The sequence below is a fragment of the Crinia signifera genome, chromosome 5 (assembly GCF_055691185.1).
Source record: "Crinia signifera chromosome 5, ASM5569118v1, whole genome shotgun sequence".
Classification (NCBI taxonomy): Eukaryota; Metazoa; Chordata; class Amphibia; order Anura; family Myobatrachidae; genus Crinia; species Crinia signifera.
The window spans coordinates 265,892,051-265,909,013 of NC_139221.1; the positions used below are offsets into that span (position 1 = coordinate 265,892,051).

At 42.6% G+C, this 16,963-nt stretch overlaps 1 protein-coding gene across 7 annotated transcripts in view; it reads left to right on the top strand.

The window, feature by feature from the left end:
- The window catches only part of DIP2C (DIP2 acetate--CoA ligase C (putative)), a 420,633-nt gene that overhangs the window by 282,222 nt on the left and 121,448 nt on the right, over positions 1-16,963 (top strand). For all 7 annotated transcript variants that reach the window (XM_083188980.1, XM_083188979.1, XM_083188978.1 and 4 more), the window contains 2 exons: positions 14,692-14,785; positions 16,640-16,759. In XM_083188980.1, the coding sequence (XP_083045106.1) occupies positions 14,692-14,785; positions 16,640-16,759 (214 nt within the window). The remainder of the gene's footprint in view (positions 1-14,691; positions 14,786-16,639; positions 16,760-16,963) is intronic.

Sequence of the window (16,963 nt, forward strand, 5' to 3'; positions counted from 1 at the left end):
CAGCAATGACTATATAGTGCAGATATAATGCAGATAGCATGAATTGTATGTAAATAGTACAGAGATAACAAAGATTGTATAGCAGTCAAATCTCAAGTCGTATAGCAAGGTAATCTCACCGTGTGTACACACCATAACATTTTGGCAATGATATTTTAAATTCATATGCAAACCTTGCCGTACTGTATATGCTACCATTAGCAAATGTGCAGATTGCGTTGTATAATGCTTTAGGTCTTGACATTCATATGGGTTCTTATTGTGCGTATTTGTTAAGAAAGAATCTGTCTGTGTAATCTATTCACTGGCTGACCGGTAGCAGATGTTGGGCCGCAGACAGGTTGTACCTGTATATTGCTAGTTGCTTTTCTTTGCTGTTTGAAAGGTAAAACATTATGGGTGTGGTATAGTAGCCCGACAGTCGGGATTCCGACAGTCATTAGTCAGACGTCGGAATCCCGACTGCACAGCGTGGGGAGCGCAATGAAGCCCCTTGCGGGCTCGCTGCGCTCGCCACCTATTTTATTCTCCCTCTATGGGGGTCGTGGACCCCCACAAGGGAGCAGTCAGGGATTCCGACGTCGGAGGAATGACTGCCGGAATCCCGACTGTCGGGGAGCCGTCCGGCACCCAAACATTATAGCCTTCTGTTACTTAGCAGTGTTCTAGGAAATCCTGTCTAGTGTGTGTGTGTGTGTGTATGTGTGTACACCCCCACTGACAGCAACCCGAGCAATTGTGTGTCACGGTGCTTTTCATTTAGTACTAATGAGCCTTGTGCTGCAAGCGTTCTGTATATGCAGCATTTGGAAACTCCAATTGATGTGTACCCTGGAATCTAGATCAGTGGCATTGGGGATCAGGCTATAAATGCATCATTGTACAGTCCAGCCTGCTGTCCCTTTGCTAGTACGGGTATGGATCATTGGACAGACAACAACTAGGCCGACAAGCATAAGGTTGACGTGCAGAAAATCGACATGATTGATGGTCAACATGGGGAAGGTCAACAGTCAAAGGGTTAACGGGGTTTTTCACTTTTTGTTTAGCTGTCCTACCATACACAAGGATGTGGTGCGAGAATAAAATAGTGTGCTGTGTGTAGTGAGGCACTGTGCCCAAAGCATGGCGAGTGTTGCGACTGTCGACGTGGGGAAGGGTTTTTTCACTTTTTTTGTCCCAAAAGTCAACAAAGTCAACAGTGTACACTGAAATGTAGCACTGTGTCCCCTCGCATGGCTTACTGCACTCACCAGGCTTCGTGCACACTTTTATTCTCCCACCACACCCTAGTTGATGGAAGGGCATGAAATACCACCTGTCGGCACATGTTTGGCTAGAAAAAACCTGAAAAACCCCATGTTGATTTTTTGACTGTCGACCTTCCCTATGTTAACCTAATGCATGTCAACCTAATCACCATGTCGGCCTTCATGCATGTCGAATGAATGCTTGTCGACCTAGTGACTGTTTCTCACTCATATACTGTACACTTCATTAATGTAATCTTTGAAATGTTTATCCAATAATTGTGCCTGGGACTGAATATTTTCTTTTATATATTTTGATTGGGTAGGCAATGTTTGCCACTTCAGCTTCTGGCAAACTAAACATCCCAGCATGCACTGACTTGTTTTGCCAGTTAAGGCATGCTGAAACTGTGGCAAGGCATGCTGGGATATTTAGTCCCACAGCAGCTGGAGTGCCACACTTTTACCATTGCACACAGTGGATGTTTTGCCTGTCTTCATCTTGTACTCATCCTACACAATAAAATGCATGGTAATTACAGGTAGTTATGCAGCCCTCACTTCAGGGTATCAGAAATGACTTTATAGATCTTAGCAGTCTTTATTGTGCATTCTCATGACGCTTAGCTTTGTGGTGGTGCAAGATGAGATGTTCACCTAGGGCCTTTTATTCTAAAAGTAAATTGGAGTCTCCTAGCAGGGGCTCATTCTGCAAACACAATCCACAATAGCACCTGGTATCCGGCATTGTGTGGTTACTCACATCCCTTCCTATCCTACCACAAAGCGTCTTTTTAAAAGCATATGAAGCTAACAATAATCCCTTTACTTCGGGACTACATAAGTGTTTGCTTGCCGCCATGGTTTGACAATAACTGTCCACTAAAAACCAGACTAGTGATTCATTTACCAATTATTTCATCACCCCATAGACCTGCCTTTATCTTCACACAAAGCACACAATGTGCGACATCTAAGGCATCTGTCTGGGATCATTTTTCACCCCACTACACGTAGGTACTGTAGTACTATTTTGTTCATGACTAAAACATTTCTATAACATCGACAATGTCCAGCAATTACATAGTGTCTTTATTATAACTGATTATTGCTCATTTGCTTGCTGCATGGATACTTACTTTAAATGGCTGTTATACAATTTCATGCAGCATGTTCTCTGTATTACAACACAGCACAGCTAGAAGATACAAGATTATGTCATATGGAACTAAGGGGCAGATCTATTAAGCCTGGCCAAGTGATTGAGCAGTAATAAACTGGAAGGTGATCATGCACCAACCAATCAACTCCTAACTGTCATTGGCTGGTGCTTTATCACTTTACCAGGATTAATACACCTGCCCTGAATGTGGATATGTCATTCAGTGCAAGTGCAGTTGTATATGACTGATTCACCTGTTGTGTGAGCTCAGCTGCAGAAATATCTAAACTTTGGTCCACACATCACACCTGAAGACATGAAATTTGCCATTGTGAGCCTTAAAAAGCAAATTGTTGAGACAGTATCAATATCACTTACCTTATTTACGCAGTTCTTATTGTTCGTAAAACAGTGTCAGGCTTTGAGACTACTCGGGTGAGAATCATCAATGATTTAATATAGAATAAATAATAAACTACGTTACACAACATTGCTGTCAGCGGCTTTCCTGAAATTTAGATCAATGTTATTACTTTATGAGTACCAAATAAAAATTATTCCCATCTACACCCCAATCTTGTCTTGTCTGTAGTGCAAGTACTGTTAATTTATAAAAAAAAAAAAAAATTCTGGATAAAAAAAAATTCCATACCCCTATAGGCTTTTAAAGACCCATATGGTTTCACTGATAGTGTCCCTTACACCTTTACTTCCATTTTTCAAACACTTTTCCTTTATGACAAGAAATCTGCATCATTAATGTCAAATCAGGCAGAACTCTCAACGCTGCACTTTAAAACTGCCAGAGTGGACTCATGTTTCCATCTAATTAGCGCACAGAAATGTATTCCAAGTAGATGCTTGAAGGTGACTTGGATGCTAGAACACCCAGAGGGCACTCGTGTTGCTATGAAGCGAGCGGCGAATGTGATCTGCAGGAACAAAAGTTGAGCTGCTGTTTTTGATCCTTGCTCAGTGTTTTGATGGGTAAGATTTCCTCTTGCCATTATTGACTTTGTTGGTGGTGTAGAAGACATTGAGCATTGATTTTTGTATTCAAGTGGAGGAAGTGATTCATTTAGACTAAAAATATAAAGTGTCCCAATATAAACATGACATCCAAATATACATTTGAAATCACCCAGTGGTTTAATTATGCCATATAAATAACTTCACATTCTAACCAGAAATAACCACATATGTAATTAAAGAGGTCACAATCCATTTAATAAGCCAAATTGGAATTGTGTTATGGTGGCAAGAAAAAACAGTGGGAACCTTGGCTACAGCCCAGTTAGGTATTTCAATAAATGGGGTGTTCTCCAACCCAGCGCAAATAGGATTGGGCCGTTTCCACTCTCCATTAACTAGCATAGCATGGATCCTCCCAGTGGTGGATCAGGTCCTCCCCAGGTGTAGAGACAATCCAGCCCTTCTGGAAGGGCTAGTGTCACCCATCCATTCTTTGGCTAATAAGAGGCTGCAAAGCAACACTGCGTTTGGCCAAGCAGCACCTTTCATGTTGAAAGAAAAGCAATAAAATACTGTCTAATTAAAAAATATGTATACACCAAAATAGGTAGAAGAGCGGTCTGGGGATCACAAAATTGTGAAAAAAAGAAAGAATGTTGGTATTCCTGCCAATATATAGTCCACTAACAAACCATACTCTTTAATTCCTGATAGGTTAAATAATTTGACAATCAAATCAACCAACCTTATACCCTCTCCTGATTACTCAACCTTTACCTCCCCTAAACAAACAGTGACATAAAAAAAGTGGGTGCTCACCTATCTAAGTTTTCAGCTGTTTCATATGTTTGAAATGTTTCAATATTGTGACAAAAGCTATGTTCTATTCCATGAGTCATAATATCTATTGAATGGTGAGGTCTGATGCTGTCACATCATTGTTTATTTGGAATACTTGGTATTGTTTTGGTAACTTGTTTAAAAAAGGGGCAGACTAGCTGGGCCAAGTGCTTCTTATCTTCCGTCAAATTCTGTTTCTAACTTTGCTTGTATATAAAGTGGTAATGACCTATACTCTATACCAGGGTTCGCCAACCCGTCGCTCGCGAGCGACGGGTAGCTCGCCGGGACCTTTCCAGTAGCTCGGGGCTGTTTAAGTGACCTCCTGCCGCGTAGCGGTACCTTGCTTGACGGCAGGAGGTCAGAAAGTGTTTTAATGCTGCGTCCTCCTGACGTCCCCAGCGCACTTTCTTCATCCTCAAGTGGCGGCAAGAGGTCTGAATGTGACTTCATGCCGCGTCCTCCTGACGTCCCCAGCGCACGTTCTCATCGACGCCACGGCCACAGCCTCTGCTCAGCGTGATTGATGTTGCAGCCTCTGTCTGCTCCGGTCCTGCGCCACAGCCTCTGCTCAGACTTACATGAGGTAAAAAAAAAATGAAAACTGTGTGCGCACAGTGTGTGGGGCATATGTATAATGGAGCATCACAGTGGGGCATATGTATAATGGAGCATCACAGTGGGGCATATGTATAATGGAGCATCACAGTGGGGCATATGTATAATGGAGCATCACAGTGGGGCATATGTATAATGGAGCATCACAGTGGGGCATATGTATAATGGAGCATCACAGTGGGGCATATGTATTATGGAGCATCACAGTGGGGCACATGTATTATGGAGCATCACAGTGGGGCACATGTATAATGGAGCATCACAGTGGGGCATATGTATTATGGAGCATCACAGTGGGGCACATGTATAATGGAGCATCACAGTGGGGCATATGTATTATGGAGCATCACAGTGGGGCACATGTATAATGGAGCATCACAGTGGGGCATATGTATAATGGAGCATCACGGTGTGGGGCATATGTATAATGGAGCATCACAGTGGGGCATATGTATAATGGAGCATCACAGTGGGGCATATGTATTATGGAGCATCACAGTGGGGCATATGTATAATGGAGCATCACAGTGGGGCATATGTATAATGGAGCATCACAGTGGGGCATATGTATAATGGAGCATCACGGTGGGGCATATGTATAATGGGCATCACGGTGTGTGGCATATGTATAATGGGCATCACGGTGTGTGGCATATGTATAATGGAGCATCACAGTGGGGCATATGTATAATGAAGCATCACAGTGGGGCATATGTATAATGGAGCATCACAGTGGGGAATATGTATAATGGAGCATCACAGTGGGGAATATGTATAATGGAGCATCACAGTGGGGCATATGTATTATGGAGCATCACAGTGGGGCATATGTATAATGGAGCATCACGATGTGGGGCATATGTATAATGGGCATCACGGTGTGCGGCATATGTATAATGGGCATCACGATGTGGGGCATATGTATAATGGACATCATGTGTGTGGCATATGTTTAATTCAGCGTCACGCTGTGGGATGTTTGCATAATGGAGCGTCACGTTGTGGGGCATATGTACTGTATAATGGGCATATGTATAATGGGCATCATGTGTGTGGCATATGTATAATGGAGCATCACAGTGCGGGGCATATGTATAATGGGCATCACAGTATGCGGCATAGGTATAATGGGCATCACAGACTGCACTATTGGGGTCATGTGTATCTGGCACTGTACTATTGGGGACATATGTGTATCACATCTCCATTTTCCATGGCCGCACCACATGTGGCTACAGCTCTTAGAGAGCTGACCATGCCCTCAAAAAATGGGGGATGTAGCCTCGCAGGAGTTCCACGGTAGTAGGTGAACCCTCTAATTTTGGGCGCGTGCCTTCGGCACGCGCAGATGTCTCCTCTGCCTCGTGTTGGGAGGTATGTTTGTGACATATTGGACATTGCAGTGTGTGGCATAAGGTGTCAGGGGCATTACGGTGTGTGGCATAATGTGTAAAGGGCATTTTTTGGGATATTATGCAGGTTTTAAAATTTTTTTAAATTTAGTAGCTCTTCGGGCGGTTTATTTTGTCGCGAGTAGCTCCCACCCCGAAAAAGGTTGGAGACCACTGCTCTATACTATTTGTGTGACATGTATAAAGCAGTAGGTCATATATAACTTGGGTTGGGTGCGAAATTCCAAATGTCAGGCAGTACAACAGCAGTATTCTGGTAAGTATTTAAACCCTAACTCACCTCTCCTGCAGGCTAACCCTTACCACCGCCTCCCGCAGGCTAACCCTAACCCTCCTACTAAACCTTTCCCTGGTGCCTATTCCAAACCCATACCCCCATTCTTACGGGTGGGGTTCTGACTTCAGTCTAACACCCCCTTCCGCAGCCTACTTCTAACCACCCCCTCCCACAGGCTGACCGTAACTGAACCCTCCCTCTCAGTTACCCTTACCACACCCTAACAGTATCTGCCCCTTTTGGCAATCTTACCCTAACCATTTACCTAGAGGTCCTGCTGACGGTATTATGTTGTGAACAAAACTGCATCCTCTTGGGTTTTTTGGTGTTCTTTGCAACATAAAAAAGGCAAATGTCCACCATAAAACTATACCTACATTACTTCAGTACTTCTCACATGTAACAAAGAAACAGATAGATAGTATATAAACTGATTTCTAGATACTGTATGCTGTATGGGGGGGGGGGGGGGGGGGTTCTTTGGTGCACACATGTAGCTGTATAAATGTGTATTAACTAGAGATCATTCACATAAATATAGCAATTTATTAAAATTGTAAAAACATTAATACACATTAATATTCTGCAGTAAATACTGAAATGGAACAAACCATACATATAAAGTGCAAAACAAATAAGCAATAAATGACAAATAGTATGCATTATAGTAGCTAGCACTATGTTGTGTCCTAGTTATGAGCCTCCTGGCTCATTGGGCAGTATTCAATGAGAAAAATTTGCCCTGTTTTATGGCGAATTTGTGCTTTTTTCGCCTTGGACAGAGCATTTTGCTCTTCAAAAGCGAGCAACCCTATTCAATGTGAAATATTCGCCGTCTTTCTAAGTGATTTTCGCCGTCTCCTCCGTGTAGCAATTCTCCATCTTTTCATGGAGAGCTGGAATTTTTTTTCTGTGAAGAGGTATGTTATTTTTATTGATGTGCTTATAGCACATGAATATATATTTAATTTTTCAAAAAAATATTTTTTTAATTTTTTTTTTTTTTTACACAGAGCAGCCAGCAGGGGGCCGGAGCTCTCGAGCCGCTCATTAGATATTCATATATTCACTGCATCCGATCATTACATATGCATGATCGGGTGCAGTGAATACTGGGTCCCCCGCTGGCTATAGGGGGGGGCAGCTTGTGCTGCCTGGGTCCCGGGGAGCCCACCTCCCCTCCACATATGTTCTGGGGCAGCCAGGGAGACTTTAATCTCCCTGGCTGCCACCGTTCCACGGCTCCCTGCCTCGGACGCTCGTCCGCTGCAGGGGTTAAGACTCGCCGCGAGTGGCGGCGAGTCTTAACCACATTGAATAGAGGAGCAGGAGTGGCAGCGAGCCCTCCGGAACAGGGCAAGTGCATGGCGAGAGAAAAAATTCCAACAGTTGGGCAGTAGAGGGCCTGGTATTTAGGCATCCAGTTCGTGTATGTACTAGTTTCAGGGTACAGTAGTTTTGAATTTTGGGGCCTAGTTCTGCATGGATCGCTAAACTGCTAAAAAAGCAGTTTCTGAAATCAAATAGTTTCCCAGAAAGAAAGAAAACCCCCCACAGCAGAAATTGCTGATCCATCGCAATATGCGAGGAATACGCATAAAAAAAATCCGAGCAAGAGTAGCTTCCATCTGCCCCGGTCAAGGGCTTCCACAAATCTGCTAAAGCAGCATGCTGGAAGCAGTCAGCGTTGACGTCAGAGACCCACCCGCAAAAAAACTATTGGCACGTCTGCATTTTCTATCAAGCACAGCCACAAAACATTATGTTTACTCCCTTTTAAACGCTGGCTTCCTGTCAATCAAAATTCAATTACATTGAAGCAGAAAGCGAATACAGAATGATTCTTAAATAGTGGGCTCACATGTGCGTGTACATTCATTCTGTAATTGGAGCATTGCATTTTCTAATGTTATCGATCCATGCGGGATTAGGCCTCTAGTACAGAAACTGCTCCTATCTGGCTGCTGCAAATATTCTCCTCATTCCCCAGCCTTGTAAGTCCCGATCAGACACACTGTTCTCATGTCCTGGTTCCAGGTGTTAGGATGCAGAAATTAGCCTGTGCAGGGATTGACTATGTTTGTGAGCGTCGACTAACCTGTTTCTCCCAAGTAGGGCTTATTGGTTCCAGTGCTGGGAGTAAAGGGGTTACTAATAAAGCCCCATACACACTAGGCAGTCCTGGCCGTGGCCCATATTGTTAAAGATATCAGCCCTGGGTGACCAATTTGAGTGTACACACTGAACGATATCGGTAAATTATATCATTCAGTGAGCTTACTGGGTCGTTGGCTAAAAAACCAAATTGACCTGCATGTTCAGCAGATGGGAGGGGTCATTATCGATACGCTGGAGTGTACATTGCTAACGATATTGAGCGTACATGCTAGGGGATAAGGGTCTTCTGAGCAATATTTTTTACAATATCCTTTCGTTTGTATGGGACCTAGGGATAGATGTATGGAGAGGTGATACAGTGTCTGGTACTTTATCACCTGCCAATCAGCTCCTGAATGTTAAGTTACAGGCCGGGTTTAAAAAAGTACAGTTAGGAGCTGATTGGCCCGTGATAAAGTACCAAGCACTTTATCACTTCTCCTCCCTTATCACCAGGGGCGGATTTAGGGATGAGGGTGCCCCTAGGCACAACAATAGTGATCGCACCCCCCCCCCCCCCACGCCTAATTGTATTATTTTTATTGATTACTTATAAGCCCCCATTTGATAATAGCCAATATAATGGATTTATACAAAAAGCCACTAACTGTGACATGTTCTCTTTATTATGAATACATATTTACTAAGTAGGACAGGTTACAGGGGCAGTATCTGCTTGTCCTATCCATTTACACTCTATTTAAGATGGAATATAGTACAGTACAGTGGATATTTTGCAGTTATTGGTACATTTTGGGCTGACAGTACTATCACAGGCATCCAAGTGCCGCCCCCAAACATGTGCCGCCCCTAGGCACGTGCCTCACGTGCCTAATGGGAAATTCGGCTCTGCTTATCACTGCTTCATACATCTACCCCTTAAAGTGCTCACACTTGGCACAGTTTTATGAACAATCCAATCTGTCACACAATTTGAAATCCAAAACCAAGAACCAAGAACGATTGTATAAATGATCAAAGGATTTGATGGTTTAACTACTGCAAATCATTAACTCCTTATTATCACATCTTTCATCATGACTACACACAGAACGATGTGTGCCAAATCCTGCCAGACAGCTCATTATGTTTCTGTATGCTGAAGGGATCAGCAAGCGAGATGAACGACCAGCGGGTACGTGCATCGATTTTTTTTTTTTTTTTAACGATATGGCCATTTTCAACCAATTGAAACAACCTGTCAGTGTGTTCGCACCTTTAAACTCCAGCTTCGGTATGTTTCCATATTTAATAGTAATCATTTTTAATTGTCATAAAATCTAGAATTATGGAAGAATTCTGTACCCACTATATATATATATATATATATATATATATATATATGGAACAGGCGTACACCCCTGCGCTCGGTGTGTATCAAATGAATCAACAAAACAAAATTCCCCAATGAGTAATAATGAGGGAAGAAATGAGCACCAAAGTCAAATGTGTCGACTTGCAGCAGCTTCTCTCTATATATGGAGTAGTCTCTGGAATCCACAGAGAGATGGAGATCTAGAAAGAGGCAGAGAGAAGGCGCTTCATGGTGCAGTATTGTAAGTAAACGGTTTTATTGGACAATAAAAATCCTGGTACAGGTCAAAATGAACTCGTACCATATATAAAAGCACTGTGGGCTGGGTACCACAAGGTTTAAAAGTAGCCAAGGGCTAGACTGCTCACGCTTTGGTGCTGGAACATGGAACCACCGAAATCACCGCTATGCTGGCTTGCAGGGAGGCGTGTAGGGGTCACCAGGGTCCAGACATCAGCTGTGAGGTACAATAGGAGCGTCGTAGGCCACGCCCCTACACGCCTCCCTGCAAGCCAGCATAGCGGTGATTTCGGTGGTTCCATGTTCCAGCACCAAAGCGTGAGCAGTCTAGCCCTTGGCTACTTTTAAACCTTGTGGTACCCAGCCCACAGTGCTTTTATATATGGTACGAGTTCATTTTGACCTGTACCAGGATTTTTATTGTCCAATAAAACCGTTTACTTACAATACTGCACCATGAAGCGCCTTCTCTCTGCCTCTTTCTAGATATATATATATATATATATATATATATATATGCGAGTAGGTCAGTCGGCACTCTAGCTGGGGTGATGAAGTACCGTGGTGCCTTCCAGGGGTAATGGATATTTGCAGAAAGAACAGGCGTCACTCACGGATTTGATAATCAAAAAGACGTGTATTTTTAATACACGTCTTTTTGATTATCAAATCCGTGAGTGACGCCTGTTCTTTCTGCAAATATATATATATATATATATATATATATATATGTAATCACTTGATGCGGCACTCACGTGTCTTCACAAAATAAGACAAATGACAACTGTCTTGATCAACGTTTCGGTCCTTTTTATTCGAACCTTCCTCAGGATACAGTAAAGCATACACAATACCTTCCTTAAATACCAGTACACCCAGTGACTGAGTGCACGTAATGACGCTGCTCCCAGCTGTCGCAAATTGCAGGGGAGTGTGCTAAGTACGGATAGTCTGATGTATCAAAAATGTTCACAGGTAGTAGTTGCTATAGATCAACATCACCACCTTTGGCGCAAAAGAGCGCCCTAAAACATATTGAATGATATTACTTGCGTCAATGCGTGCAATCAGAAAATTTATAACAAGCAAATATACAAAAAATTACATAAAACTACATAAAAATACACACAATACCTGCACAAAATACACCAAAAGAAATAAATATACACACCAAAAATAGCTAACTATATATTCAAAATTAGATTACATTAAATTTGTTATTTATTTATTTCATTACATTGTTATGCTCCGCTAAAATAATAGTCTCACCTAATTTCCTTAGAGGGCAATTAAATATCTTAGCTCCGCTATATCAAATCCAATATAGTGCAATATATATAGTATTATCAAACCACCTATAACCGGACATTCTACAAGATGATTTAAAAGGAGGACAGTTTATAAAAAGCAAGCTAATGATAGATTCTCATTTAATCCCCGTGGACTAATTGTATCAAGTTGCATTATCCAAAAGCTTTCCCTTTTAAGTAAAGCAAGATTCCGATCACCCCCACGTTTAAGGGGTGGGATACAGTCAATCATGCGATATTTCAGACTGTTTAGAGCAAAGTGCCGTGCAACGGGTTGTTCACTAGACCCGCTCTCTATTGCAGATTTAATTGCTGAACGATGTGCAATAATTAAATCTGCAATAGAGAGCGGGTCTAGTGAACAACCCGTTGCACGGCACTTTGCTGCATTTAGACACCCTCTAAACAGTCTGAAATATCGCATGATTGACTGTATCCCACCCCTTAAACGTGGGGGTGATCGGAATCTTGCTTTACTTAAAAGGGAAAGCTTTTGGATAATGCAACTTGATACAATTAGTCCACGGGGATTAAATGAGAATCTATCATTAGCTTGCTTTTTATAAACTGTCCTCCTTTTAAATCATCTTGTAGAATGTCCAGTTATAGGTGGTTTGATAATACTATATATATTGCACTATATTGGATTTGATATAGCGGAGCTAAGATATTTAATTGCCCTCTAAGGAAATTAGGTGAGACTATTATTTTAGCGGAGCATAACAATGTAATGAAATAAATAAATAACAAATTTAATGTAATCTAATTTTGAATATATAGTTAGCTATTTTTGGTGTGTATATTTATTTCTTTTGGTGTATTTTGTGCAGGTATTGTGTGTATTTTTATGTAGTTTTATGTAATTTTTTGTATATTTGCTTGTTATAAATTTTCTGATTGCTCGCATTGACGCAAGTAATATCATTCAATATGTTTTAGGGCGCTCTTTTGCGCCAAAGGTGGTGATGTTGATCTATAGCAACTACTACCTGTGAACATTTTTGATACATCAGACTATCCGTAGTTAGCACACTCCCCTGCAATTTGCGACAGCTGGGAGCAGCGTCATTACGTGCACTCAGTCACTGGGTGTACTGGTATTTAAGGAAGGTATTGTGTATGCTTTACTGTATCCTGAGGAAGGTTCGAATAAAAAGGACCGAAACGTTGATCAAGACAGTTGTCATTTGTCTTATTTTGTGAAGACACGTGAGTGCCGCATCAAGTGATTACATATATCTGGACCTCATCTCCTGAATGAGATCTGGGGTTTTATGAAGGCACCCGTGCAAGCTTCTACCGCTGGTCGTTTGAGTGCCGGATAACCTACGCTGTTATATATATATATATATATATATATATATATATATACACACTAGGTGATTCATCACACCCTACGGGCGCTCTTCACACCGTCGTAAGGGGCTCCGCCCCCTTAAAATGTGAACGCCTTTATGTGGGTGTGTGTGTACTGCAGGATGGAGAGGGGCGGGTAGCGTGTTTCCGCAGGTAGATGCAGTGTGCTATATGTGGTAGAGGGGTAGGTGCTGTGGTGTTGCAGGTGGGTGGGTGGGTGAGGGTGGAAATCAGCTCTCCCAGCTGATTTCCTGCTGCAGTGGCTAGGTCCATATAGCCCCGCCCCTCCAGTCGCCTGTAGCCCCGCCCCCTCATCCGTCCGTAGCTCCGCCCCCAACTGACCGTATCTCTGCCACATTACAGGACTGAGTGGGGGGGGGGGATTGGTGGTGCGAAAGGAGGTTGTTCTAGCTGCTGTCGCTGCTGCTGCCTCCCGGATACAGTGAGAGGCCCAGCTGATTTCCTGCTGCAGTGGCTAGGTCCGTATAGCTCCACCCCCTCAGCCTCCTGTAGCTCCGCCCCCTCAGCCATCCGTAGCTCCGCCCCCAACTGCCCGTATCTCTGCCACATTACAGGACTGGGGGGGGGGGGGGGGGGGATTGGTGGTGTGAAAGGAGGTTGTTCTAGCTGCTGTCGCTGCTGCTGCCTCCCGGATACAGTGACAGACTCAGCAGCAGCACACAGCCTCCGTGAACTGCATTCTCAGTGTCACAACACACTGCCTTACTCTGCTGCTTTGCCCGCCGCCCGTACAACGCTGCCTGCTCCTGACCTGATCATCCCCACTGCCCAGCAAACTGACTCAAAGAACCGTGGGAGGAGTTGCGGCGGCCGCACATGTGCAGCAGCCCTCCCGCGGCCATCCTGGAGGGTGTTGTGCGGTGGCAGCAGGTCCTGGAGGCTTGCGCTCGGGGACAGCAGGTCGTGGAGCGAGGCTGGGGGGGGGCGCGGTGTGTAGGCGTGGGGCGGGGTTTGGGCGGTCATGGGGAGTGGCGGCCGAGAAGGGGGCGGATAGTGTGGGAGCTGCTGTGTAGGACGGAGGGCAAGGGGGTGATGTGTAGAACGGAAGTGGCCAGGTTTTGCATTGTGGCTAACGGTGGACGGGCCTGTCAATCACCCATGGAAGCCCGCCCACCGTTACCTACACTGATTGTGAGTGACGGATCTGGCTAAATATATAAGAGATATATATATATATATATGACCTTTCTAAGATGTTGCTTATGTTGCTTTATGCTATTGAAAGTTTTGACAGAGCTTTTGCTTGGTGTGTGTAAAAAGAAAGCCTGAACCAGTCTTACATGTGCCAAAGCCTTTGTTTACCCATCAAATTGTGTTGCTCTAGCCAATTGATTGGACAGGTTCCAAAATGAAAATAATTGCGATCCATAGAGTATATACTGTAAGGGTGACTACACGTTTTAGGGATGTGTGTTATGATTCTTTTAAATGTTTGTTTCCCTGATGTAATCCTGCATAAATGTCTAACTATATCATGTTATATTTCAGTTTTAGCTCTTAGACATTCCTGATTAACTGCATTGTACCATATATTTAGCAGATAATGTGCTGAGCTCTTCGCGTTGCCTTAAAATGTTCATGTTTCTAAATTATTATGAACATTAACTTTAAGTGCACTTGTGAAAATGCCTAGAGAAGGCAAAAAATTAAATTGGAAAATTAGAGTTGCCGTTTGTACAGATTAATTATCCAGAAAAAAAATCATTTACTTCTTTCCACCCTTCCTTTTCGTAATCAAGGATCACTGTGTTTTGATTTCAGAGTGTCATGAACATGATGCATGTGATCAGTATTCCGTACTCTCTAATGAAAGTGAATCCCTTATCGTGGATACAGAAAGTTTGCCAGTATAAAGGTAAGACGTAACTTGATTACATCCGGAGATGGCCGCTGCAAGTGATGGATTTGACAATCATGAGAAAATGACTGTTACAGTGCTCCCTATATGTAGCAAGGTCCTGTTTTTACCTCCCTTAATTACCAGTCAATGTAGAGTTTCAGTTGAAGGGTAAATCCAGCTGATAGGAGACATTTTGCACCTTGGTAAGACCAAGTTGTGCTGCAGGGGGCCACATTTAAACATATGCAGACATACTTAAACTTAAGAGGGGCCTCAACCCTTAATTTACTGTGATAAAACAAAGTTATTTAGTATTTTTGTGCTACGTGAAAGATCAGGCAGTCTTTCCCTGCATGTGTGTTTTCATTGAAAGGGCTTATTTGTGCCTCTGAGGACTAATCGGTGCCAATGACAGAGCAACAAGGAACATCTGTCACAGTTTATCAATTTACAAAGAAGAAACGTATAGAATTCTAAAATTTACTTTTACTTGGTAACCTAGGGTGTTATCTATCCAAAACTCATTGCTATTTGATGAAGTTCAGATAAGTCATCCAAGGCAACAGCAAATAAAGTACAGAATAATAACCCCTCAAATAACCTAATGAGTGTAGTTGATCATTTCTAATTCACTTACAGATGCGTTCATGTATATCTAGCCTCCTTTCTCATTTAAAAGCCCTTGTAGTCGCACTATGCATGGCATGACTTGGTAGCACCAGGCATCCTTTTTTGTGATTTTTTTTTAAAGTTAAATAGCTTTTCGGATGCACAAGCAGCTTCTGTTGATTAAAATCTATGTGACATGTCTATATTCAGCCTGTGACTGTGGCTGTATCTGCATACAAAATGCTATGTTACACTGTTTTTCAGGAAACACTCAGAATATAGGCATGTTACATATCATTTTAATCAAAATCTGCTTGTCCGTTCTATTCCGTTTTGCAAATAGGATGGTATTTAACAGAAAGAGTCACCAAACAGACACCTGGCGCTACAGATTTACACAGCGCTCAAGCTTTATGTATAACATGGCTTGTGTTGCATGGAGGATATAGCGGAAAACTCTCATGCTTTATAAATTCCCAAAGTCTGAAATGGGGGAGGAAAATTAGCCTCAAATACAGAAATGCTGCATACAACAGCACATTATGATGGAGCAAAACAAAATTTGTTGAATCTAGTATAAATATATGTAGGTTAGGCGATACCCTATTAGGCCTGATTCCATTTTGGCCCATAAAACGTCCAGATATCCAGGTATCCTGATCACTGTCCAGTGGCCATTATTGCGGTATACAGTTATTCAATTATTTTTTAGCAGATGGAAATAGACCTACGACCAGGCAAAAACACATTGGATCAGGCACACGAAGCAGGATAGCTCCCAGCAAACCTATTAGCAGTGGTAAAGTACTGCTTGTAAGAGGATACCATCTCTATGGCTTATTCTTAATGTTGTTCTAATAATATTTGAAAGGATAGATTTCTTGTCTCAGAAAAGGGGCCATACAGTACTAGAGGTATCTAGGAACACACATTACAGTATAGCTGCACTCCTCCCCTACACTTTATACCTCTATGGTATTTGTGTGCTCAAATGTAACATGTGCCCCACTGCGGGCGGTAGGCGGCCTTTGGTGGACACACAAGGCTGCAAAATTTGCATATATCCTTAATCAGAATAAGGGCCGAAGAGTATACATAATGGATAATAATAAATGCTATGATTCTGTTAATGCTCTGATGAAAACTGTGTTCTCTATTTTTCTTCTTGTATTCCATGCTCTGGATATTTTCTATGCATTATTTATATTTGGAAACTAATAAGTCAAATTCCTCATGTTTCTTTTTATTTTTTTTATAAAGCAAAAGTGGCGTGTGTCAAGTCAAGAGATATGCACTGGGCGTTGGTTGCACATCGGGATCAGAGAGACATCAACCTGTCCTCTCTACGTATGTTGATTGTGGCTGATGGCGCAAATCCTTGTAAGTACATTTGAATGTTAGAGAATTCTATAAATCATTCTGCTTGTCTAACTCATTCTAATCTGTTATATCTTGGGAATAGTCAGACAGACCGAGCATGTGTCCAAACCCAGGATCCCAGCCCTGAAAGGCAGCAATGCTAACCACCGTGCAACCTTGAGATACTGACTAAAAAACTGCTTTTAAGGAGGAAAAAAATAGATT